Source organism: Leucoraja erinacea, chromosome 2 (assembly GCF_028641065.1).
Source record: "Leucoraja erinacea ecotype New England chromosome 2, Leri_hhj_1, whole genome shotgun sequence".
Lineage (NCBI taxonomy): Eukaryota > Metazoa > Chordata > Chondrichthyes > Rajiformes > Rajidae > Leucoraja > Leucoraja erinaceus.
In genome coordinates, this window is record NC_073378.1 from 37,855,563 (window position 1) to 37,882,495 (window position 26,933).

Sequence of the window (26,933 nt, forward strand, 5' to 3'; positions counted from 1 at the left end):
ATTACTTTTTGATGAGGTCAGCAGATGGTGCACTTTGAAAATGCTCATGGAAAATTAAAAGAATCTCTGGACTTACGTAATACTGGAGAGAATTGTCTCCTTGACATTATTCAAAAATTACACTAAATCAGAGGTGGACAACCACAGTATTAACCTCGCACAGTAAGCTGCTTGTTTTTTTAGCTGCAGCTGATGTCATCTTTAGGCTTTAAACTCGAGTCTTTAGAGATACAGGGTGGAAATAGGCCCTTTGTCCCCTGAATCCTTGCCGACCAGCGATCACCCGTACACTAGCACTATCCTGCATTCCAAGGACCATTTATAAAAAGGAGCCAATTAATAATATTAATATAATATCAAGGCGGGTGGTTAGTGTGTGTGTTGGGGGTAGGTTAGTGTGTGTGTGTGACGCCACAGGCCGCCGCAACCCCCACCCCCCACAGGGGGACGGGACCCAATGGGTCCCACTTGGTCTAGTTTAACCTAAAAACCTGTACGCCTTTGAAGTGTGGAAGGATACCCCTGCAGGCACAGGGAGAACGTACCAACTCCGTACAGACAGCACACATAGTCAGGATCGAAGCCGGGTCTCTGGTGCTGTAAGATCCATTCACCTGCAGATTTTACTGTTCACAATGTGTGTCGATAGGACATAGAGCAGTATAGCACAAGAAAAGACTGTTCAATCCAAACACCAAATATATAAATGTCAAGTTAAACTTATGCCCCTGCCCTACTTAGGAAACCTGAACAGAAACCTCTGGAGACTTTGCGCCCCACCTAATGGCTAGTTTTCACGGGGCGACTTGACGCAAGGTGTAGCCAGAGTGGAGTGGTCGTGGTCTAGCACGATATCACACGATATAACGGGGGTAGAGTAAAGAGTTCCCACGGTACTCGGCAATTCTGTCATTTGTGCGAGTGACTTGACCGTCTCCCGATCTTTCCCGTTAATCGTGAATGAACATCGTGGACTGTAGTGTAGTTAATCACGTGGCACAAATGATGTTACTTTGTTGTCACACACTATATTGGTTTTTTTCACCCGAGCTCTTTAATGAGCTGAAGAATAATCTGTGTTTTTTTAGACAAATGTTGTTTGGTGTGATGTACCTTCTCTCAATATGTGCAAGAAGTTGTCTTTTTATTTTGTCAAATATGAATAAACACTGTATCTCACATTGACCGTGATGATTGTGTTATTTTATGATCTACTGAGAGGTGAAACTTTCAGTCTGAAGAAGGCTCTCGACCCGAAACGTCACCCGTTCCTTCTCTCCAGAGATGCTGCCTGTCCCGCTGAGTTGCTCCAAGCAACTGTTGTCTATCTTCAATGGACTGACCAGGACTGCCTCTCTCTCTCTCTCTCTCTCTCCCTCCCTCCCTCCCTCCCTCAGGCATGAATGGATGAACTCCGCGGGCCAGGCAGCATCTACGGAGGGAAATGGACAGGCGACCCATTCTTCAGGCTGCCTTATGTCTCTCTCCCCCCCACCCCAACTCCCACCCACACACACGAATGCTGGAGAAACTCAGCGGGTGCAGCGGGGCCGAAACGTTGTCTATTTCCTTCGTTCCATAGATGCTTCCCCGCGGAGTTTCTCCAGCATTTGCCCGTTTGGTTGGGGTTGGGGGGGGAGGGGGGAGAGACATACGGCGGCCTGAAGAATGGGTCGCCTGTCCATTTCCCTCCGTAAATGCTGCCAGCCCGCGGAGTTCCTCCATTCATGCCTGTGTGAGAGGGAGGGAGGGAGAGAGAGAGAGGGAGAGAGAGAGAGAGAGGCACACACAAGGTGGATGCGAAATCTCACCTGCCTGTTTCAGTGACAGACACCCACCGCCAGTAAATGAAGACACCCCCATCTGTCTCCCCCTCCTCTCCCTCGACTCCCCCACCTTTCCCTCCCAACTCCAGTCCCGTCCCGACCCCCTGGGAAACTGAAGGTTTCCCGCTGTAATTAAAGAGTTCCCACGGTAGACTGTAAAACTGGGACCTTGGTTCTGGACTCCCCCAACATCGGGAACATTCTTCCTCCATCTAGCCTGTTCAATCCCGTAGATACGATTAGACAGGTATCTAGTTATTTAATTCAATTAATGATTTCTATCGCCCAGCCTCTCATCTTTCAATCGGGTTCGGCCAGGAAGGAACTGCAGATGCTGGATTAAAACGAAGATAGACACAACATGTAGCTCAGCGGGACAAGCAGCATATCAGAAGGGTCTCGACCCGAAATGTCACCCATTCCTTCTCCCCAAAGATGCTGCCTGCCGATACTGCCTGCCGTCGAGTTACTCATTCTCTTTAAACCGGCATCTGCTGTTCCTTCCGACACATACACAAGAAATAAGCAACTTTTCGGGCCGAAACGTTGCCTATTTCCTTCGTTCCATAGATGCTGCTGCACCCGCTGAGTTTCTCCAGCATTTGTGTGTGTGGGTGGGAGTTGGGGGGTAGAGAGATAAGGCAGCCTGAGGAAAGGCTCGCCTGTCAATTTCCCTCCGTAGATGCTGCCTGGCCCGCGGAGTTCCTCCAGTTAGAAACTGCTTTCAGACAAGAAGAGACACACTGACATTAATGAAATGCTTGTTAGCTAGTTTTATTAGATTTGTATGTAAATAGCAAACTGGCTGGATTCACTCCATCCAACTTCCGGGTTCACCGTTCGCAGGAGTTCCCACGGTGACCGCAAGAGTTACTACGGATATCGCACTGGCCACTACGTTCATAAAATGTTGCAATGCTCAACCACAAGTGTACAAGTCACTCTTGGACAAATTCAAACATGTTTGAATTTTCTCCCGAGTACCCAAGTTACACGATTACCTGCCGTTAGCGCCACGGTGGTCCACGAATGCCGTACTGTTACCGCACGAGGTTCCCACGATGTTAAACTCTGGTTACCTCTTGCGTCAAGTCGCCCCGTGAAAAGGGGGTTTAAGGTTTCCGTGTGGTTCTCGGAGGTTTTTGTCAGCCTCCCTACCTGCTTCCACTACCTGCAACCTCCGGCAACCACCTGCAACCTCCGGGAACCGCACAGAAACCTTGGGTGGGGCGCAAAGTCTCCAGAGGTTTCCTAAGTGGGTTAGGGGCATAACTCCTTCTCCCAAGTGTGTGTCTAGGTTTTTTTTGTAATGTCTGCATGACTGCAGGTATGAAATTTTGTTCAAACCTTGTCTGTTTGAATGACAATCAAAGGCATTCTATTCTATTCTACACAATCCATATCCCTCCATCCTCTGCTTATTCATGTGTCTATCCAAAAGCTTCTTCACCATCACCATCATAAATACTTCCAACACCAATCTTGAGCAGCACATTCCAGGCACCCACCACCATCTGTGCAAAAAGACTTGCCCCGCACATCTCCATTAAAACTTTGCCCCTCTCACCTTGAAGCTATGCTCTCTAGTCTTTGACATTTCCATCCAGGGTTAGAGGTTCGAGCCTTATTTATGCCTCTTGTAATTTTATATACTTCTATCAAGTCTATCCTGAACTTTCGCTGCTCCAGAGAAAACAATCGAAATAATTTGTCCAACCGCTCCTTACAGCTAATCCCCAAAACTCCAGGCAGTATTCTGTCTTAAGTATGAATACTGAAGAAAATGAATAGCAGCCTAAGCTAAAGTCTCCAGCATTAGATTCGAGATTCAAGAGAGTTTATTGTCATGTGTTCCAGATAGGACAATGAAATTCTTGCTTTGCTTCAGCACAACAGAATATAGTAGGCATGAATACAGAACAGATCAGTGTGTCCATATACCATTGTATAAATATATACACACATGAATAAATAAAACAGATAAAGTGAAAATAAACAGATAATGGGCTATTAATGTTCAGAGTTTTGTTTGAGTTGAGTTCAATAGCGTGATGGCTGTGGGGAAGTAGCTGTTTCTGAACCTGGACGTTGCAGTCTTCAGGCTCAAGTACCTTCTACCTGAAGGTAGCGGAGAGATGAGTGTGTGGCCAGGATGGTGTGGGTCCTTGATGATGCTGCCAGCTTTTTTGAGGCAGCGACTGCGATAGATCCTCTCGATGGTAGGGAGGTCAGAGCCTTATGATGGACTGGGCAGTGTTTATTACTTTTTGTAGTCTTTTCCGTTCCTGGGCGCTCAAGTTGCCGAACCAAGCCACGATGCAACCGGTCAGCATGCTCTCTTACTGTGCACCTGTAGAAGTTAGAGAGAGTCCTCCTTGACATACCGACTCTCCGTAATCTTCTCAGGACGTAGAGGTGCTGATGTGCTTTCTTTATGATTGCATCAGTGTTCTGGGACCAGGAGAGATCTTCAGAGATTTGCACGCGCATTGAAATGTCACCATCTGTGGCAAATTAACATTCAACTTGCTTCACAACATAAAGCTACAAGTTGCGGAAGTGGTATCTGTAGACACCATAGTTACTAAGTTTTACATTTTTTTAATTTAGGGCAGCACGGTGGCATGGCAGTAGTGTTGATGCCTAACAGTGCCAGCGAACTGGGTTCGATCCTGACTACGGGTGCTGCCTGTACAAAGTTTGTACGTTCTCCCCATGACCTGCGTGGGTTTTCTCCGAGATGTTCGGATTCCTCCCACACTCCAAAGATGTACAGGTTTGTAGGTAAATTGGCTTGGTATAAGTATAAATTGTCCCTTGTTTGTGTAGGATAGTGTTAATGTGCGGGGATCACTGGTCGGTGTGGACTCGGTGGGCCGAAGGGCCTGTTTCCACACTGTATCTCTAAACTAAATCTGTCCCTAAAAAGCTACCAGTGGCTTCACTGTGTTCACTCCATGGAACCAGGTCGGCAATTCCTTACCAATCATCCCATAGTAATGGTTTACGTATGAATTGAAACGTTCAATTTGTTTCACAACATAAAGCTACATGTTATTATAAATTATCGGAAAAATGTTCCCGATGTTATGGGAGTCCAGAACCAGGGGTCACAGTTTAAGAATAAGGGGTAGGCCATTTAACCATATAACAACCAGATAACAATTACAGCATGGAAACAGGCCATCTCGGCCCTACAAGTCCGTGCCGAACAACTTTTTTTCCCCTTAGTCCCACCTGCCTGCACTCATACCATAACCCTCCATTCCCTTCTCATCCATATGCCTATCCACTTTATTTTTAAATGATACCAACGAACCTGCCTCCACCACTTCCACTGGAAGCTCATTCCACACCGCTACCACTTTCTGAGTAAAGAAGTTCCCCCTCATGTTACCCCTAAACTTCTGTCCCTTAATTCTGAAGTCATGTCCTCTTGTTTGAATCTTCCCTATTCTCAAAGGGAAAAGCTTGTCTACATCAACTCTGTCTATCCCTCTCATCATTTTAAAGACATCTATCAAAGTCCCCCCTTAACCTTCTGCGCTCCAGAGAATAAAGACCAACCATTTAGGGTTGAGATGAGCAAAAACTTTTTCACCTAGAGAGAGTTGTGAATCTGTGGAATTCTCTGCCACGGAGGGCAGTGGAGGCCAATTCACTGGATATTTTCAAGAGGGAGTTAGTTTTAGCTCTTAGGGCTAGCGCAATGAAGGGATATGTGGAAAAAGCAGGAACATGATCATTTTAGATGATCAGCCATAATCATATTGAATGGTGGTGCTGGCTCGTAGGGCCAAATGGCCTACTCCTGCATCTATTTTTCTATGTTTCTATGCTTCTAAGTTGCAGAAGTGGTATCTGTAGATACCATAGTTACTACGATTTTTTTTAAATTAGTAGTGATGGCGGAGTTAAATAAAGCTGAAATAAGTTGCTGGCAAAGATGATAGAGCGCTCTTGGTTGCTGGCTTGGAACTAGTCAGGCAATTACAGTCAACTGTATCCTTATCTGAAGACCTGGCTCACCAACTCTTTGGCATTCCTCAGTTTCCATGAATCTCTGTTTCCAAGTATTGAACATATCATGAGGGGCAAGAGGAAGTCAATCTATGAGCAGTTTTTTTAAGATCGGGAGCTATTTATCTTTGTTAGAGAAAAACAAATCAAGTGGGGCAAGTGTTACTCGCTTTCCTTTAACAGATATTCATTATAAAGTGTGACCTCTGAAATCAATGTAGATTCCAGGAAAATAGTAGAATCTTGTTAATGTTCATGCTTCTGGTGTCAATGATAATCTCCCCAAGATCTTCCTGGGCTCTTGACTGCTGCTGGAAATATCAACAGCGCCATCTAGTGATCGTTTAAGAAAACACAAAAATGAGTTGCTTGCAACTAGAAATCTCGCTGATCACAGATTATAAGGCACCAAAGGTTAACCTAATTTTCTGTCTATCCTTCCAGTTGATATAAGATATGGTTGTTGCCTTATCTTTGCAAACATTTAGTCGTAACAAAGAAATTGCAGAACACACACACACACACACACACACACACACACACACACACACACACACACACACACACACACACACACACACACACACACACACACACACACACACACACACACAGCTAGCCTAACTAAGCAGATCAGGCAGCATCTCTGTAGAACATGGATAGATGATGTTTTGGATAGGGACCCTTCCTCTTGAGTTAAGGGGCTGTCCCACTGTACGATCTAATTCAAGAGCTCTCCCGAGTTTCAAAAAAACTCTTGGTAAGTACCCTGTACGTAGAATGTACGTAGTGGGTACGTCGGAGCTCGGGACATCTCTTAGCGGCTCGTAACGCTAACAGCCGGTACTCAGATTCAGATTCAGATTCAATTTAATTGTCATTGTCAGTGTACAGTACAGAGACAACGAAATGCATTTAACATCTCCCTTGTAGAGCGACATAGCAAACGATTTGAATTAAAAAAAATTATAAGTGTCCGGGGGGGGGGGGGGGGGGGGGGGGGGGGGGGGGGGGGGGGGGGGGGGGGGGGGGGGGGGGGGGGGGGGGGGGGGTGGTGATTGGCAGTCACCGAGGTACGTTGTTGAGTAGAGTGACAGCCGCCGGAAAGAAGCTGTTCCTCGACCTGCTGGTTCGGCAACGGAGAGACCTGTAGCGCCTCCCGGATGGTAGGAGGGTAAACAGTCCATGGTTGGGGTGAGAGCAGTCCTTGGCGATGCTGAGCGCCCTCCGCAGACAGTGCTTGCTTTGGACAGACTCAATGGAGGGGAGCGTGGAACCGGTGATGCGTTGGGCAATTTTCACCACCCTCTGCAATGCCTTCCGGTCGGAGACAGAGCAGTTGCCATACCATACTGTGATGCAGTTGGTAAGGATGCTCTCGATGGTGCAGCGGTAGAAGTTCACCAGGATCTGAGGAGACAGATGGACCTTCTTCAGTCTCCTCAGGAAGAAGAGACGCTGATGAGCCTTCTTGATCAGATTAGAGGTATTGTGGGTCCAAGAGAGGTCATCGGAGATGTTGACTCCCAGGAACCTGAAGCTAGAAACACGTTCCACCTCCGTCCCGTTAATGTGGATGGGGGTATGCGTGCCGCCTTTGGACTTCCTGAAGTCTACAATGAGCTCCTTGGTCTTCTTGGAGTTAAGGGCCAGGTTGTTGTCAGCGCACCATGCTGCTAAGTGCTGGACCTCCTCCCTGTAGGCCAGCTCATCGTTGTTGCTGATGAGGCCAATCACCGTTGTATCATCTGCATACTTGATGATGGTGTTAGTACCATGTACAGGTGTGCAGTCATAGGTGAAGAGGGAGTAGAGGAGGGGGCTCAGCACACAGCCCTGAGGAACGCCGGTGTTCAGGGTGAGGGTTGAAGAGGTGTGCTTGTCTAACCTCACAGACTGGGGACTGTTGGTTAGAAAGTCCAGTATCCAGTTGCAGAGGGAGGGGTCGATGCCCAGGTTACCGAGTTTGGTGATCAGTTTTGATGGAATAATGGTGTTGAATGCTGAGCTGTAATCGATGAACAGCATTCTTACATAAGTGTCTCTGTTGTCGAGGTGGGAGAGGGTGGAGTGAAGTGCCGTTGAGATGGCATCCTCCGTACTCCTGTTCTTGCGGTAGGCAAACTGATAGGGATCCAGTGTGGGGGGTAGGCAGCTTTTGAGGTGTGCCAGGACCAGCCTCTCGAAGCACTTGGTGATGATGGGGGTAAGTGCAACTGGGCGGAAGTCGTTGAGGCTTGCCGCAGTGGAGTGTTTTGGCACTGGCACGATGGAGGTGGCTTTAAGGCAAGTGGGAACAACTGCTTGGGCAAGTGACAGGTTGAAGATGTCAGTCCAGACGTCTGTCAGCTGCGCAGCACAGGCCCTGAGCACGCGCCCGGGGATGCCGTCAGGGCCAGCAGCCTTACGTGCATTAGTCCTACTCAGTGCCACATACACGTCGTAGGGGGTGAGTGTGAGGGGTTGGTGATCGGCAGGTAGCACAGCCTTGATGGCTGTCTCTAGATTGTCCCTGTCGAAGCGGCCATAGAAGTGATTAAGCTCCTCAAGGAAGGAGGCGTCGCTGGATGTGGGGGTGATGTTGGTGGGTCTGTAGTCCGTGATGGCCTGGATGCCTTGCCACATGCGTCGGGGGTCGGAGTTGTTGTTGAAGTGCTCCTCAATCCTGAGCTTATGGCAGTGCTTGGCCTTCCTGATGCCCCTCTTCAGGTTAGCCCTGGATGAACTGTAGGCTCGAGCATCGCCTGACCTGAAAGCGGTGTCCCGTGCTTTCAGCAGTAGCCTGACCTCGCTGTTCATCCATGGCTTCTGATTCGGGTATATGGTCACCTGTTTGAGGGAGGTGACACTATTGATGGTGGAGTTTATAAAGTCCAGAACAGAGGATGTGTAGGAATCAATGTCCGTGTGAGAGTCAAGGGTGGCCTGGGCTGCAAACGCCTTCCAGTCAGTGTTTCCAAAACACTGCTGAAGTGTGAAGTCCGCTTCATCTGACCAGACTTTAACTGTCCTTACAGTTGGTTTAACCCGTCTGATGAGTGGGGAGTGGTAACGCGGTAACGCGGCCCTCGTAAACGCGGTAAGCTCGGGAAACGCGGTAAGCTCGTGAAGACTCATGAAAATTTTTCAACGTTGAAAAATGTCCACGAGAGCACCGAGTACCTACGAGCGGCCATTACCGTAATTCTCCGAGTTCGAATCAGGGGAAACTCGGGAGAACTCTTGAATTAGTTCGTTCAGTGGGACCGCCTTTACTCCAGCAATTTGTGTCTCTCTTTGCAATCACTTGGTCTACATCAAACTCAGATTCAAGGCGAAGAAATTCTCAATTGCGATTAACTTGATTATGTAGATTTAAATCCATCAGCTCAAGAATGCTTCTCCTATGAAAACTGCACTTTCTGATATCACAAAACATTACATTCCAAAAGAAAGCTGTCTAATTAAATCTACTACAATTATTGAATAAGAAGTCACCAATGACCCCCATCAATAAAAACTGATTGGTTAATTGAGAGGTCCCAAACTGTGGCCATGCATTCTCAGTATAACATTTCCTTGGAGAAAGGACAAATTACCTGCAAAAGAATCTGAGAAATTAGTTAGGGCCTCACAGAAAGCTTGCTGGCCTGGAGATCAAGTGTAGAATCAGGAGGAAAGGTAAAAGAGGTTGTAACATACAAGTTTCAGTGTCCATCAGTGTCAGTATTTATTTATTCCATCACAGACACAGCCCTCCTCTCCATCAAATGCATCCAGAGGTGGTTCTGCCTCAAGGAGGCAGTGTCTATCATCAAGGATCCTCCATTATCTGGGCCATCAGACAGGAGGCCTTAAGTCCCACACTACCAGGTTCAGGAACAACTAGATTATTTTAGTTTATTGTCACATGCACCAAGGTACAGTGAAAAGCTTTTGTTGCACGCTAACCAGTCAACGGCAAGACAATACTTTAGTGGTCTGAGAAACGACTACTGGAGTTTCCAACAGATCTTTATTCAAAAGTTCAATATCCAGCATACAGGCTTATCAGACACGTCTGCACCCTAACGCGTGCAAGGGAAAAACGGTGCGAAAACTCCTCCCGAGTCACATGACTGCGGCTTCGGAACACCGGGTTCGATATGTGCGTGCGCTAGCAGGTGCCGCTACAATACATGATTATCATCGAGCCATCCACAGTGTACAGATACATGACAAAGGGAATAATGTCCAATTAAAGATAGTTCGAGTGTCTCCAATGAGGTAGATAGTAGTTCAGGATTGTTCTCCAGTTGTTGGTAGGATGATTCAGTTGCCTGGGAAGAAACTGTCTCCGAATCTGGAGGCGTGCTTTTTCAAACTTTATACTTTTTGCCTGATGGGAGAGGGAGTAGCCAGGGTGTTACCTACATTCCTGCAATGATCAAATTCTTGACCCAATTTCCATAACCCTGATCCTACTTTGAGAACTAACTATCATAGTCTTGTTTTGGGTTGCACTCTTTTGTTTTGTTGCAGTCTTCTTTCATTTAAAATGTTATGTATAACTTGTGTATAATTTGTTTTTTAGTGGTATGTCTGTGCCTATGATGCTGCTACAATTTTCCATTGTATCTGTATTTCACCATACTTATGCGTACAAAAATAAACCCAATTTGACTTTCTTCATACTTTATGTTTTATTCTAATCCCACACATTTTCTGTCTCTTTTTCCTAAGGGTGCTCACAAAAACAAAAATGTGTGGGGATCGCTGGTCGGTGCGGACTCGTTATGCCGAAGAGCCTATTTCGGCGCTGTATCTCTAAACTAACCTGAGAGCTGTGGACTGGCTTCAACAGGATCAGGCTCTACAATTTCTATATTTGTTTCCCACCGAGCATTCTTGACCTCCAAGCCCATGAAAAATATGGATTAACGCAGTGGATCAGACAGCTTCTCTTGAAAAAAAAAAGGAATAGGTGATGTTTCGGGTCGAGACCTTGCTCAGACACGAAACGTCACCTATTCCTTTTCTCCATAGATGCTGTCTAAGAAGCTGAGTTACTCCAGCTTTTTGTGTCTATCCTCGGTTTAAACCAGCATCTGTAGTTTCTTCCTACACAAAGAGATATGTATTAACCTGGTCAGTGGATCGTGGAAACTTGTTCGTTATCTTTCCCTCCAAAACAAAATGGATATCGTTACTTTTGGCTGGTGGGCAAAAGTGAACGAGTTTCCACGAGTAGCAATAGATTGTGTGATTTACATTTAGACAACTAGCGTTTCTTTTTGCACAATGCAGCACAAAGAATTCCTTCTAAAATTACCGAGTATCCCAAGCACTCAAATAATTGTGTCCTTCTGTGAACTCTTCAGTCTTTCAAGTTTCAACTATGGGAAAGTGGATACCAATAAGCCACAAACAAAATAAGGGTTATCCAATTTCCTCTCTAATGAAAAGTAATGTTTCCTTGCATAGTTTGGACATAGAGAGGTAGAATTAATTCTATCCTCTGGGCTAGTTATTCAATGTCTATGTTGTTAATTAATTATTTACTATTACATTCACCACGGCTCTTAAGGAAGAGTATATCCTGCCAGTTAACCTACTAATACCATGGTATCTATTTCCCTTTAAATTGTACTTTATTCTTTGTCACTGTCACAGATGGCATGGTTCATCAATGGGTACTCTTCCTTTTGATGAATGACGAAGCAAGGTCTTCCAGTCGCTTCTCTTCACTTGTACTTGATTGGAGATTACAAAGTCATGTTAAATATAGAAACATAGAAAATAGGTGCAGGAGTAAGCCATTCGGCCCTTCGAGCCAGCACTGCCATTCAATATGATCATCGCTGATCAACCAAAATCAGTACCCTGCTCCTACTTTCTCCCCATATCCCCTGATTCCGTTAGACCTAAGAGCAAAATCTAACTCTCTCTTGAAAATATCCAGTGAATTGGCCTCCACTGCCTTCTGTGGCAGAGAATTCCACAGATTCACAACTCTGGGTGAATACGTTTTTCCTAATCTCAGTGCTAAATGGCCTACCCCTGATTCTTAAACTGTTACCCCTGGTTTGGGACTCCCCCAACTTAGGGAACATTTTTCCTGCATCTAGCCTGTCCAATCCCTTAAGAATGTTATGTTTCTATAAGATGCCCTCTCATCCTTCTAAATTCCAGTGAATATAAGCCTAGCCGATCCATTCTTTAATATACTGCAAGCCTAGCCTATCCATTCTTTACCGTTTATGTTTACCGAGTTAATGTGTGAATTTTGTGTGAAAGCAGTAAAATTGATGTTACACAAAAAGTGACATATTTTTAAGCAGCAGCAGCCACTTTCTATTACAAGTCTCTGTACAGAGCAACATTTCAAACATACTGTCATGGTAGAGCAAATTTCAGTTTAGAGATATAGCGCAGAAACAGGATCTTCAGCCCACCGAGTCCGAGCCGATCCAGCGATCCCCGCATACTAGCACTATCCTACACGCACTAGTGATAATTTACAATTTTACCAAGCCAATTAGCCTACAAACCTATACGTCTTTGGCATGTGGGAGGAAACCAGAACTCCCGGAAAAAACCCCATAGAGGTCAGGGGGAGATTGTACAAACTCCGTACAGACAGCACCCATAGTCGGGAACGAACAAGGGTCTCTGGCGCTGTAAGGCGGCAACTCTAACTCTACCACTGCACCGCCGCCCCATTTCCTTGGTTCTCAGCGTTCACCGCCTGCAACGTATAATAACACTTGAAGGATTTGGATTTCTGAAGTGACTATAGGAACAATATTATGTTCAGTTGCTAATCCCCTGCACTAATACATCCTTACACTTACTGAGTTAATATAATTATCTTCTCCCACCAATCTGTTGCTGGCATGCCTGCTCAACGAACCTTACAAAACTTCGCTGGCTGCAGAAAAAAGAACTTAGTTGATAGAACTGCCGCCCCACAGCGTCAGAGACTCAAATTCGTTCCTGACCTCAGGTCCTGTCTGTGTGGAATTTGCACACTCCCCCTGTGACTGCGCGGGTTTCCTCCAGGTGCTCCGTTTTCTTCCCACATTTCAAAGACGTGCCGGTTTTAGGTTAAGTTACCTCTATAAATTGCCTCTGTTATATAGGGAGTGGATACAAAAGTGGGATAACATAGAACCAATGTGATTGTGTCGGTCGGTGTGGACTCGGTGGGCCGAAGGGCCACATGCCGCATCTGTAAACTGAACTAAATGGAATAGACTTGGGATTGTGCCTCGTGTTCATTTGTCTTTGTGAAAGAGACATTCAAAATTTCGACATCATTTATCCAATGGTTGCTACCCATGCTTTCCCCCTCCAAAAAAACTCCCAGAAGATAGGGATGAGGGGTGGGTGGTGCAGGAGGATGACGGTGATCTTAAGGAGGTGTAAAAAATCATGAGAGGGACAGATCGAGCAGACGTACAGTGTCTCTTGCCCAGAGTTGGGGATTCAAGAACCAAAGGACATAGGTTTAAGGTCAGGGGGGAACGATTTAATAGGAACCAGAGGGATAACTTTTTCACACAAAGAGTGGTGAATGTGTGGAATAAGATGGCAGAGGAGGTTGTTGAGGAAGGCACTTTTGCAACATTTCAGAGACATTTAGACAGGTGCATGGATAGGGCAGGTTTAGAGGGATATGAGCTAAACACAGGCAGGTTGGACTAGTATAGATGGGACATATTGGCCAATGTGGGCAAGTTGGGCCGAAGGGCTGGTTTCCACGCTGTATTACTCTCAGACCTCAGGATAAACTTTTTTCACTTATTTGATATCGCTCAGACATAATGTTGGATTGTATAATTCAGGTGTTATCCCCTGTACAAATATGCTCAGTTTAAAGTGAGGTGATTTTTGAGACCTATTATATCCTTCTTTATTAATGCAGCAAGATTGGCAGCTGTGAAGTACCGATCTTTTGGGCCAGTCTCTTCTATCCCCAGGGTACCTAAGGCAGCGGTTGAGTTGCTACCTTACGGCGCCAGAGACCCGGGTTTGATCCTGACTACAGGTGCTGTCTGTACGGTGTTTGTACGTTCTCTCCGTGACTCCATGGGTTTTTTCCAGGTGCTCAGGTTTCCTCCCACATTCCAAAGACGTGTAGGTTTGTAGGTTAATTGTCTTCGGTAAAATTGTAAAAAAAAAATTGTCCCTAGTGTGTAGGATAGTGCTGGTGTATGGGGTGATTGCTGGTCCGTGCAGACTCAGTGGGCCTAAAAAGGCTTGCTTCCGTGTTGTATCTCTAAACTAAAGTTCCATTTCCTGAAAGTCCACTATCATCACTTATTATTTCATTACCAATGTTTAACTTTATGTTCACTCCTCTCTGACTCTCCCAGCTTACAGGAGAGTCACCACCATTCCAAGGCTTCAGGGTTTCAGCTCAGTGGGTGATCTCAGCATTGGCAATATCAGCTCTCGATTCTTTGCACGATTACTGGATTTGATTCAAACTAAAACCTATTGTTTGCATAGTGTTGAAAAGTACACAGCCATTAATTCAAGTTCAAAAACAAACCGAGGCAGTGCTTAAGGCATTAAAAGGCAAATAAATAACCACTTAAGGGCCTGTCTCACTTGGGCTTCATTTGCGTAGATAGGATGGTGAAGAAGGGTTTTGGCATGCGAGCCTTTGTCAGTCAGGGCATTGAGTATAGAAGTTGGGATGTTATGTTACAGTTGGCGAGGTCACACCTGGAATATTGTGTTCCGTTTTGGCCTCACTGCTATTGGAAAGATGCCACTAAGCCGGAAAGAGTACAGAGAAGATCTACGAGGATGTTGCCAGGACTCGAGGGCCTGAGCTTTAAGGAGAGGTTGGGGAGGCTCGGACTTTATTCCTTTTATTCCTTGGAGCGCAGGAGGCTGAGGAATAATCTTGGGGTGTCTTATACAGAAGTGTATCAAATCATGAAGGGAACAGATAGGGTCAACGTTGAATCTTTTACCCAGGGAAGGAGAGTCAAGATCTAGAGGTCATAGGTTTAAGGTGAGAGGAGAAAGATATTTTTTCTTCCTCACACAGAGGGTGGTGGGTATAGGGAATGAACTGCCAGAGGAATTTGTTGATGCAGATATAATAACAATATCTAAAATATATTTGGACAGGTACATGGATTGGGAAGGTTTATAGGGATAAGGGCCATGCGCAGGCAAGTGGGACTAACTTAGATGTGGCATCTTGATCGGCATGCATGATTTTGCCCAAAAGGCCAGCTTATATACGGTATGACTATGAATGCAGGAGGAGAATGGAGAGACAGAGATCAGAGAAAAGACAGTGATAGAGATAGAAAGCTAGAGGAACTTAAAGGATACAACATTGTGAGCAATTTTGAACACCGTGAGGAAGGATATGCTGGGTTTGGAGAAGGTCCAGAGGAGGTTTACAAGAATGATCCCAGGAATGAGAAGGTTAACATATGATGAGCATTTGACGGCACTGGGCCTGTACTCACTGCAGTTTAGAAGAATGAGGGGGGACCTCATTGAAACGTACAGAATAGTGAAAGGCTTATCTAAAGTGGATGTGGAGAGGATGTTTCCACTAGTGGGAAAGTCTAGGACTAGAGGTCACAGAAATAAATTACGTTCTTTTAGGAAGGAGACCGATGCGGACACCGACCTGGTACTATTGGCCCTACACGATGTGTTATAGACAATAGACAATAGGTGCAGGAGTAGGCCATTCGGCCCTTCGAGCTAGCACCGCCATTCAATGTGATCATGGCTGATCATCCCCAATCAGTACCCCGTTCCTGCCTTCTCCCCATATCCCCCTGATTCCGCTATTTTTAAGAGCCCTATCCAGCTCTCTCTTGAAAGCATCCAGAGAACCTGCCTCCACCGTCCTCTGCGGCAGAGAATTCCACAGACTCACCACTCTCTGGGAGAAAAAGTGTTTCCTCGTCTCCGTTCTAAATGGCTTACTCCTTATTCTTAAACTGTGGCCTCTGGTTCTGGACTCCCCCAACATCGGGAACATGTTTCCTGCCTCTATCGTGTCCAAACCCTTAACAATCTTATATGTTTCAATGAGATACTCTCTCATCCTTCTAAACTCCAGAGTGTACAAGCCCAGCTGCTCCATTCCCTCAGCATATGACAGTCCCGCCATCCCGAGAATTAACCTTGTAAACCTACGCTGCACTCCCACAATAGCAAGAATGTCCTTCCTCAAATTAGTTATATCGGCATCAGTCATAGTCCCGGACGCGGCCATTCGGCTAGCCGGGTTAGCCTCGCACCGAGCCGACAGAGACCCACCACTGTGCGGTAAGACTTGAGGCGGTGGCCTGCGTATTTACATCAATACTGACTGGTGCAACACTCTTAGTCTCCAAGTTCTGTTCATCGCTGGTGGAGTACGTGATTGTGAGATGTAGACCTTTTTATTTGCCACGGGAGTTTACCACAGTGCTCATTGTAGCTGTTTACATCCTCCCCAGTGCCAATGCTAAGGAAGCACTAGCTGTACTGTACGGAGCTATATGCAATCTACTAAACACACACCCAGAAGGACTGTTTATCGTCGCAGGAGATTTCAACCATGTGAATTTCAAAACTGTGCTTCCTAAATTTTACCAACATGTGGACTTTGCGAATGCTGTTCATAGACTTCAATTCAGCATTCAATACTCTCATCCCCCATTACCTGACCAGGAAGCTGAGCCTGCCGGGACTGAACATGTCTCTCTGCAACTGGATCCTGGACTTCCTGACGGAGAGACCACAGACAGCCCAGATCGGGAGCAACACCTCCAGCACCACCACAGAGCACAGGAGGGCTGTGTGCTCAGTTCACTGCTGTTCACACTGCTGACTCACGACTGCACAGCGCTGCACAGCTCAAATCACATCATCATGTTCGCTGATGACATGACCGTGGTGGGTCTCATCAACAAGAACGATGAGTCAGCATACAGAGAGGAGGTGACACAACTGACAACTTGGTGCAAAGTCAACAACCGGTCTCTGAATGTAGACAAAACCAAAGAGATGGTTGTTGACTTTAGGAAAGCACAGGGGGAGTTAGGGGGTGCCGTCCTGTATGGTATGGCTGCCCAGCCTGTAGCTGTTCATTTTTCACTCTTTTTTTTATTTTTAGTGAGTTTTAGTGTTTTGTTTCTGGAGGTCTAGGCTTTTTTATGTGGCGGGTGGGGGGGAGGAAGGGGGGAAACTACTTTTCAGGGTCCCTACCTGGTCGGAGAGGCAGCTTTTCTCTGGGCTGCATTTTTGACCCGTCCTCGCGGCCTACCAGCGGGCCTGGAGTGGCGTTTCCTTAGGGGACCGGCCAGAACCTCTGCTTCGGCGGCAGCACAGCGCTGGAGCGCTATCGCGGAGCGGGCGATGCCTTGCCCGGGTCGCCGCGCTGGAACTCCGGTATGCTGAGACTGCCGAGAAAAACATCGTGGAGCTGCGGGTCTGTGAAGCGGCCAGCTGCGGGTGGCGGTGCTGAACTCTCGCCGAGATCGCCAGTGGTGGAGTTCCGTCCAGCTTCGGGAGCCGCGGTCTCCGGTAAGGGAAGCGGCCGTTCCAGGGTTTCCATGCCGCTGAGAGGATTCTCCCGACACCGTAGCACCATCACCAGGCAAGAACGGCCTGGAACATCGGGCCTCCGTAAACGCAACTGTGGGCAACGCAAACTCAACGCAAACGCAACTGTGGGCAACGCAACGTAATCACAACTCAATAGGCCCGACTATGGGTGGGCATGGGATGGGGACTGGACATTGTGCCTTCCTTCATAATGGGAATCATTGTGGGGGGATGTTTTTAAGTTTAAATGTATTTATTACTGTTATGTCTGTATTCTTTCTTTATGTGCTGCATTGGCAAGAAGCATTTCACTACACCTAGGTGTATGTGACCAATAAAATAACCTTTGAACCTTTGAGGGACCATGCGCCACTGGGCATCAACGGCTCCCCAGTGGAGATTGTGAAGAACACTAAATTCCTTGGTGTCCACCTGGCGGAGAACTTAACCTGGTCCCTCCACACCGGCTCCACTGTGATGAAAGCCCAGCAGCTTCTCCACTTCCTGAGGAAGATGAGAAAAGCCCACCTCCCGCCCCCCATCCTCACCACATTCTACAGAGGGACTATAGTGAGCATCCTGAGTAGCTGCATCACTGCCTGGTTTGGAAACTGCACCAGTGTGGACCGCAAGAACCTGCAGCGAGTCATGAGGACAGCCGAAAGATCACCGGAGACTCTCTCTCCCCCCCCCCCCCCCCCCCCCCCCCCCCTCTCAGACATCTACACCACACGCTGCATCCGCAAAGCAACCCCACCCACCCCTCACATAAACTTTTCTCCCCCCTCCCAACTGGCAGAAGGTACCAAAGCATACGGTCCCTCACATCCAGATTATGCAACAGCTTCTTCTCCCAGGCCATCCGACTCCTCAACGCTCAAGGGACTGATCTGAATACACCCCCCCCCCCCCCCCCCCCCCCATCCATCTCTGCCGCTAGATAAACTCTGCACTGCACCCTGGGCACACTCGGTTTGTGTACATTGCACTCTGTTGCACTGTTGTCTACTGTCCTGCGTTGCTGTTTTGTACATTTTCTACTTACTTTGTTGCACTTTAGTAAGGAAGGTTTTGCACCATGTGTATACCGTAGTATATCTATATATGTAGCATGTTGTCCAATTGTGTTTTATGTAGCACCAAGGTTCCAGGGAAACGCTATCTCATTGCACTGTGTATATGGCTGTAATGACAATAAACCCTCTTGAATCTTGAATCTTGAATCAGAACAAGAACCCTGATGCGGCTATGGTGGTGGCTGGGGATTTTAATAAGGCAAATCTCAAAAAGGTTATGCCTAACTTCTATTTAAGGCAGAGACAGATAGATTCTTGATTAGTACAGGTATCAGAGGTCATGGGGAGAAGGCAGGAGAATGGGGTTAGGAGGGAGAGATAGATCAGCCATAATTGAATGGCATAGTAGACTAAATGGGCCATATGGCCTAATTCTGCTCCCATCATGTCATCTTATGAACTTGAACGTGACAGATAAGAATCAATCTGTCCCGCCCACTCCCCTGACATCAGTCTGAAGAAGGGACTCGTCCCGAAACGTCACCCATTTCTTCTCTCCAGAGGTGCTGCCTGTCCCGTTAAGTTACTCCATCATTTTGTGCCTACCTTCGATTTAAACCAGCATTTGCAGTTCTTTCCTACACAATCATTTTAACTTCTGTTTTAACTGCTAATTAACGGTTTGATAGCCATGATGTGAAAATAAGAAAATCAGCGACGTTTAAACTACAGAAGAAAACAGGTGTTATTACTTCTAGCTCAATGAATATTGAAGTAAACCCAACCTGCATACATTCTGAACCCTGGCTACCCCAGGTACTTCTCAAGGAACAGTGGCTGCTCTATAAAAGTACACCACTGCTTTGATAAACACCTTAGGGATCTTTCATACCTATACAAGCTGCTACACGGATTTACAATTCTTGTTTATAAACAATGAGCACGTTTCCTTAGAAGGCTTAGGAAGTTCGGCATGTCCCCTACAACTGTCACCAACTTGTACAAGTGCACTATAGAAAGCATTTTGTCAGGTTGCATCACAGCTTGGTTTGGGAACAGCTCAACCAAGACCGCAAGAAATTGCAGCAAATTGTGGACGCAGCCCTGGCCATCAAACAAACCAACCTACCTCCGGTTGTCTCCATTTATACCTCACGCTGCCTCGGCAAGGCCAGCAGCATAATGAAGGACGAGTCACACCCTGGCCACCCAGGTATAGAAGTGTGATAACACACACCTCCAGATTCAGGGACAGTTTCTTCCCAGCTGTTATTGGGCAATTGAATCATCCTACCGCAACCAGAGAGCAGTGCTGAATTATTATCTACCTCATTGGTGACCCTTGGACTATCCCTGATTGTTGGCTTTACCTTGCACTAAAGGTTAATATCAATATCAATCAATCAATGACAGTTTTATTCATCACTTGTACATAAAGTGCAAGTGAAATGAATTCGTCAGCAGCGGTACAACGAAAAAGAACACACAAAAACACAATAAAAATGTAACACAAACATCCACCACAGCATTCATCACTGTGGTAGAAGGCACAAAATTTGGCCAGTCCTCCTCCATTTTCCCCTGTGGTCGGGACCTCAACCCTCCCCAGCCGCCCCTGCGGGCGTCCAGATGTTCCCTTATTCCGTTATTCCCTTATCATGCATCTGCGCACTGTAAATGGATGAATTGTGATCATGTATTGTCTTTCTGCTGTCTGGTTAGTACCCAGCAAAAGCATTTCACTGTACCTCAGTTTACGTGACAATAAACTTCAAATGCTTTCCCTATGTGCGGAACAACACCAAATCATAAATGACAATTATAGACAGGGGTGCGTCGATTCAAATCACCAATTTAATAAAATGTTTATTTTACTAAAAATGTCCTTGGAAAAGAGGCAGCTAAATAGTTTAGAGATAAAATCTATTTAACTCTTGTCAAACACTGGAACAATTACAAGAGACATGGCCATACCTGCAGAAGGAATTTCTCGGAGGCAACGCTGTGTCTTGCTAGCATGTTGGGCAGGGCTGGATTTGTGTATTCAAACTGCGGGTTGTAGGTGAACTCAGACTTGAAGAACTTGACCTTCTCCCTCTCCACGTTCGACGGCTTAACGGCGGTCAGGATGCAGAGTCTACGAGTGGTAACCTCACCGTCTTTCCCGGTTCCGATCGGCAACCGCGATCTCTGCAGGCTGGAGAAGTAAAGCCTTTTTACCTTCCCTTTCGGCCTTTGCGACAGGCCAATGCCACTTCCCACCACAGATATGCCGAGGGGGAACTTTGAACTGCTGGCAACCAGGTTGCCCACAAGCAGTTGCGTATGCCTGTTTCCAAGGCACCACGCTTCGTCGACCAGCGGGAGAGAGGCACTGGGGTTCCGGCGATCCTTGTACCGCAACACCGCGGACGGTTTGGCCGACTTCCGGTGCTTCTTGTGATGGCTGGAGGACGTGCGCTTCTTCTCCCCCTTCGATGGCAGTAGGACGTTGTAGCCATTGCTTCCCGTGAATATTTCTTTCAGAATGCTGGTGGATACTTCCTGGAAGCTGCTGCCATTTTTCTCGGTGGGAGTTCAACAGCGCTGTGTCTTGCCGATTTTATTCAAACTGCGGGGAACTCAGACTTGAAGAACTTGACTTTCTCCCTCTCCACGTTCGACGGCTTAACGGCGGTCAATGCAGAGTCTACGCCCTGGAGAAGTAAGCCTTTTTACACCTTTCGGCCTTTGCGACAGGCCAATGCCACTTCCCACCACAGATATGCCGAGGGGGAACTTTGAACTGCTGGCAACCAGGTTGCCCACAAGCAGTTGCGTATGCCTGTTTCCAAGGCACCACGCTTCGTCGACCAGCGGGAGAGAGGCACTGGGGTTCCGGCGATCCTTGTACCGCAACACCGCGGACGGTTTGGCCGACTTCCGGTGCTTCTTGTGATGGCTGGAGGACGTGCGCTTCTTCTCCCCCTTCGATGGCAGTAGGACGTTGTAGCCATTGCTTCCCGTGAATATTTCTTTCAGAATGCTGGTGGATACTTCCTGGAAGCTGCTGCCATTTTTCTCGGTGGGATTCAACAGCACCGATTTTTTGGTCAACTCCAACCCTGGCCACCGGAGCTTTTCTGCAAGGATGGACCACAGGAAGCTTAGTTTAGTTTAGTTTAGTTTAGTTTAGAGATACAGCACCAAAACAGGCTCTTCAGTCCATCAAGTCCGCGCCGTCCAGCGATCCTACACACGAGGGACTATTTTTTTAAAACAATTTTACCAAGCCAATTGTCCTACAAACCCATACGTCTTTGGAGTGTGGAAGGAAACCAGAACTACTGGAGAAATCCCACGCAGGTCACACGAAGAACGTACAAACTCCGTGCAGACAAGCACATGTAGTCAGGATTGAACCCGGATCTCTGGCATTGTAAAGGCAGCAACTCTAAAGCTGCACCACTGTGCTGGAAGGTTCTGATTAAACCCAGGTTCGATCCTGACCTCTGGTGCTGTTGCAGTTTATATGTTCTCCCTGTGACCGCGTAGATTTCTTCCAGGTGCTCGGTTTCCCCCCACATCCCAAAGATGTACGGGTTTGTAGGTCAATTGGCCCTCCGTAAATTGCTCCTCATGTGTAGGGAGTGGATGAGAAAGTGGGACAACATAGACCTTATGTGAACAGGCAAACGATGGTCTGTGTGGGTTTAAAGGGCCAGCTGCCATGCTGTATTACTGAAACAAAACTAAACTCCCATTAACCAAAGCACCAAATGAGCTAACATGGTCAAAATGAAATAGAGACCTTTGCTCATTCTCTTGCTCATCCAAATCTGACCTCTGGTTTACTGATGCTTCCATTTTAAAATCCTTGTAGCATTCACCATGTTGGGCATTTAGCATGGAGCATTTATCAGAAGTTATGCGGTGGGGATAGCCAGTTATAGAGTCATAGAGTTATGCAGCACAGAAACAGGCCCTTTGGTTCAACTTGCTGATGCTGACCAAGATGCCCCATCCACACTGGTCCCTCCTGCCCGCCTTTGGCCCATATTCTTCTACATTTCCTGTCCATGTACCTGACCAAATGTCTTCTAAATGTTGCTATAAAACCTGCCTCAACCACTTCCTCTATCAACTTGTTCCTTATACCCAGCGCCCTTTGTGTGAAAAAGTTGCCCCTCAGGATCCTAGATAATTTTTTACCCTCTCACCTTAAACCTATGACCGCTGTTTCTTGATTCCCCTACTCTTGGTAAGTGTCCCTATCTATTCCTCTCATGATCTGATACACCTCTCTAAGATCATCCATCGCCCATCATCCTCCTGTGGTCCGAGGAATAAAGTCCTGGCCAACCTCGCCCTATAACTCAGGCCCTCAAGTCCGGGCAACATCCTCATCAAGTTAATTCCAATGAGAACTCCCAAGACAAGGATAGCTGCATTGTCGGCAGTCATCTTTTAATGCAGCGGTAATACAGATTGATAGATTCTTGATTAGTACGGTGGTCAGGGGTTATGGGAAGAAGGCAGGAGAATGGGGTTAGGAGTGAGCAATAGATCAGCCATGATTGAATGGCGGAGTAGACTTGATGGGCCGAACGGCCTAATTCTTTTCCTATCACTTATCTAAAAGCTTGTCATGCGCCTGGTACTTTATCTGTCTATCTGCTTTCTTGATAGAGATAAATGTTTCTTGATTTTTCCATGAATCCATGCTCTTTTTGAAGATTTTCTTTTACAGCTCAGTTGGAATCAAAGTAACATTGATTTGGCCCTTTGCTATGGTTGCAGGAGGGAGGGATAGATCAGCCATGGTGGAGTAGGCTTGATGCACCAAATGGCCTAATTCTGCTCCTATCTCTAATTATGAAGCTTCCAGTCATGTGTACATGCTCCTTTCTACATAGCCTCGTGGCACTGTCTGATAATGTTCTACTGAATCTCCTTGCAGCTTTAAAATTGTATTGAACATGCTCTATTATTACAAAGTGTTTTTAAACTGTCTTTTTTAGGGCATTCCTAAACATTGTATGATACTAAGGGGACTTTATTAGGGATAGTTGAGTCAATTAGTCAATACTGCATTTGATCATATCAATGTCTGGAGACAGTCGCAGTTCAAGTCCTACCACTGCAACAACAAAAAATCAAAATAGACAACCTATTTTCGGACAAAATGATTTTAAAGTGTCTATATATTAAAAACTTGTCATCAGCTATTTTCAAAATAGCAAAGTCAACGTATAAATACACAGAGTTCTGTGCATTTATGGTGGTGGATCTAAATTTCCCTCTTACCCCATTCTCCTGCCTTCTCCCCATAACCCCTGACACAGCGGGCCAAAGGGCCTGCTGTATCTCTAAAATTAAACTAAACTCCCATTAATGAATGAAAGAATGATTGAATGAATGATGAATGATTGAATGAATGAATGAAGAAAACCCAGCATGGGGGGACCGTCACGAACGAGGGGGAAGAACAATGTAGGACCTGGTGTGGGATATTTGTAACTTTGTTGGTGCCCTTTACATGGCGTCTCTTTGCATACCTTTGGTATGCAAAACAAAGAATTTCACCATGTCTTGTCACATGTGACAACAAAGTATTCATTCATTCGATTTAAAAAGATCACAGGAGCATGACGAAAGAACATGGATTGGCCTGCTCAGTTGGTCTGCAATCCAATTATTTAGTGGGTTGGCAGTGCCGTTCACACTGTCTGTCGTATGAGCGATTCCTCTGATAACTAAGATTGCCACTGCCTCACATAATCCATCTATTTTGGTCTGTACATCTGTAAAACAGTTTCACAATTCCTGCTATACCAGGCAAGACTCTCTAATTAATTTGTACTCCTCCAGCTTTGATGTTTCTATTCAATTACTCTTGAAACCATGGACAGACAGCAGGTTCAAGAATAGTTTCTTTCCAACCACCATTAGGTTCTTGAACACAACACAACACTAACCTCAACCATGAACTGATCTGGACTGTCTTTAGTTGCACTAAGGACTTTGGGTTGTTTTTTGCACTAATATTGTGGTTATTAATTTATTGATTTTTTTTGTGGTTATTATGTATTATCTATGCGTATTGGGCTTACCACGTGCCTGTTCTGCTGTTCAAGTCAGAATTTCATTGTCGGTACAGATGATAATTAAACACTCTTGAATTAAATCCTGTAGATTCCTTTTACCAATCTGAATTTTTAATTTTTAAACGCCTCCTTCTGAAGAGCTGGCTTCAATTTCAGGAGCTGGAGTTTAGTTTAGCTTAGAAATACACCGTGGAAACAGGCCCATCAAGTCCACGCCGACCATGACCACCCATACACTGGTTTTATCCTACACATTAGGGACAATTTACAGAAGCCAATTAACCTACAAACGTGCACGTCTTTGGGACATGGGATGAAACCAGAGAAACCCCCATGCGGTCAGAGGGAGCACACACAAACTCCGTACAGACAGCACCTGTAGTCAGGATTGATCCCTGGTCTCTGGCTCTGTAAGGTAGCAACTCTACCACTGTGACTTTCATATCTCGCTCTGAGAGAGTCATTGGGTGCACTGAAAAAATACTGGGCCATCCATCCACTTGTCACCTCTGTTACATCTACAGCTCTGAGGCACCAAGTTTCCCATTTACTGTTGAAGACACACCATTTGTGCAGATGCACTTGATAGGTGTTTGATCAAATTTGTGGTGATGCCCAAAAAAGCTTGACTATGTTGGACCCAGTGACGGCCATTGGTTGGAAGATGAAAGGAAACCATCAAGTTGCAGCTGGCCACTACCTGGTGGCTTACATTTGTGCGACACAACCCACCATGCCTGAACGCAGTCAAGGCTTTGCTACGTGCAGGCATGGATTGCTCAATCATCTGATCAGGTCCAATTTAAAGTGAACACCAGCCACTTGCCGATAAACATCCTTAATTTGGAAGGGATGGTCAAGGAGCCACAAATGCTTGGGTGAATACATTCAGTAACTTCCCCTTTTCCCCTCTCAACATAGCAATCCTCTAGTGTTGGACATTTCCACCCTGGGAGAAAGATTCTGACTGCCTATCCTATCTGTGCCTCTCATAATGTTATGATAAAGGAATACAGAAGACTTATTTTCCCGCATAATTCCAAGTGTATGGCTATACATGGCTATCCAAGTACCTATCATTATATATGAAAACAATACACCGGTGGATGGTACAGATGAGGAGCACAGCAAATGATGCAAACGAATGTAATATATCTGCCCAATGTAAAGTCCTTTAAATCACCATGTTTATCAGTGAACCACGATATTACGTGACTCACACTCTAACTGACCATTGCGGATAAATCGGTCCGCATTGTAACTGGCAGCGATCTCGCAGCGGAAAGCGTCTAAAGGCGCTTGTAACATATGCACCGTAACACAATTTTTTTAAAACAGATGACCGAAACGTGAGGCTGATGGAAAAAACGCAGTCTGTGAGAAAGGCTTCTGAAAAGTCAATCGGTTATTTTTTTTAAAAATCCCTTTTAAAATTGAATGGTTGAAATCAATGGTAAAATGTTGATCCATCACAACACTTATAACTGCAATGCGACTGGTGCTATAACAGAATTCCTCCTTCTTTAAATTTTCGAAATTAGCGAAAAATCTCACAGCCGAGCAAGACCCCTCTCAAGATTGTTACCTCGGCTTCCCCGAATGCAGGAAGTGACACGTACCGGTTACTCGGATTGATTCCAGCATGCCTGGCGACCTCCTGTGTGACTGGCGAGAAGGATTCGAGCAGAGAAAGCAAGCAGTAGACCAGACTGTTCGGGGTTATCTGCTTCCACTGGCAGAGAAAGATACATTAAAGAAAATATCAACAGTACACACACACAGACTATACAGACATAGACGCACTGTTAAAAAAAAATGGACCAACTGAGTCCCCGACTGAGTCAACTGTCGTCAAATAAACATAGGGTGCGGGTTTGTAATTTGCACGCATATCTCTCGGCAGCTAGAGTTTGAGAGCTCGGCGCCGTACCTGGGTGGTCTGCTGTGGTCCTTATCTCTGCAGGATTGCCGCAGTTTCCAGCTGCCCCATAACGCGCGCCCCCGACACCCCGCCTGTCATTCTCACGTTCCTCTCGCTACTGTCCCGCCGCCGTTCCCTAGGCAACCTCATTGTGCCGTCACAATTCCACCCTCTGTGACGCCGTGGACGTGAACGCGCCTTGTGTGTTTCTCTTTGAAACACCATTCCAGCACAGATTTGCAAAAAAAAAAATGTGTTGAATGGGGGATATATGCATGCAATCACTCGCTCCTCAGATTAGTACGGGTGCCAAGGGTCATGGGGAGAAGGCAAGAGAATGGGGTTAGGGGATAAGAGACAGATCAGGACTGGATAGACTCGGCTTGTACTCGCTAGAATTTGGAAGATTGAGAGGGGATCTTATAGAAACGGACAAAATTCTTAAGGGGTTGGACAAGCCAGATGTAGGAAGATTGTTCCCGATGTTGGGGAAGTCCAGAACAAGGGGGTCACAGTTTAAGGATAAGGG

The 26,933-nt window shown here is 46.2% G+C and overlaps 1 protein-coding gene across 1 annotated transcript in view; it reads right to left on the bottom strand.

Moving 5' to 3' along the window:
* matcap2 (microtubule associated tyrosine carboxypeptidase 2) overlaps positions 1–26,547 on the bottom strand; it is a 58,842-nt gene extending 32,295 nt beyond the window's left edge. Inside the window, exons 1-4 of the mRNA XM_055655025.1 lie at positions 26,414–26,547; positions 26,103–26,215; positions 21,118–21,519; positions 20,372–20,622 (exon numbers count right to left, since the gene is read on the bottom strand). Coding sequence (XP_055511000.1) covers positions 20,372–20,622; positions 21,118–21,519; positions 26,103–26,127 — 678 coding nt within the window. The 5' untranslated portion in view covers positions 26,128–26,215; positions 26,414–26,547. The remainder of the gene's footprint in view (positions 1–20,371; positions 20,623–21,117; positions 21,520–26,102; positions 26,216–26,413) is intronic.
* Between the last annotated feature and the right edge of the window lie 386 nt (positions 26,548–26,933).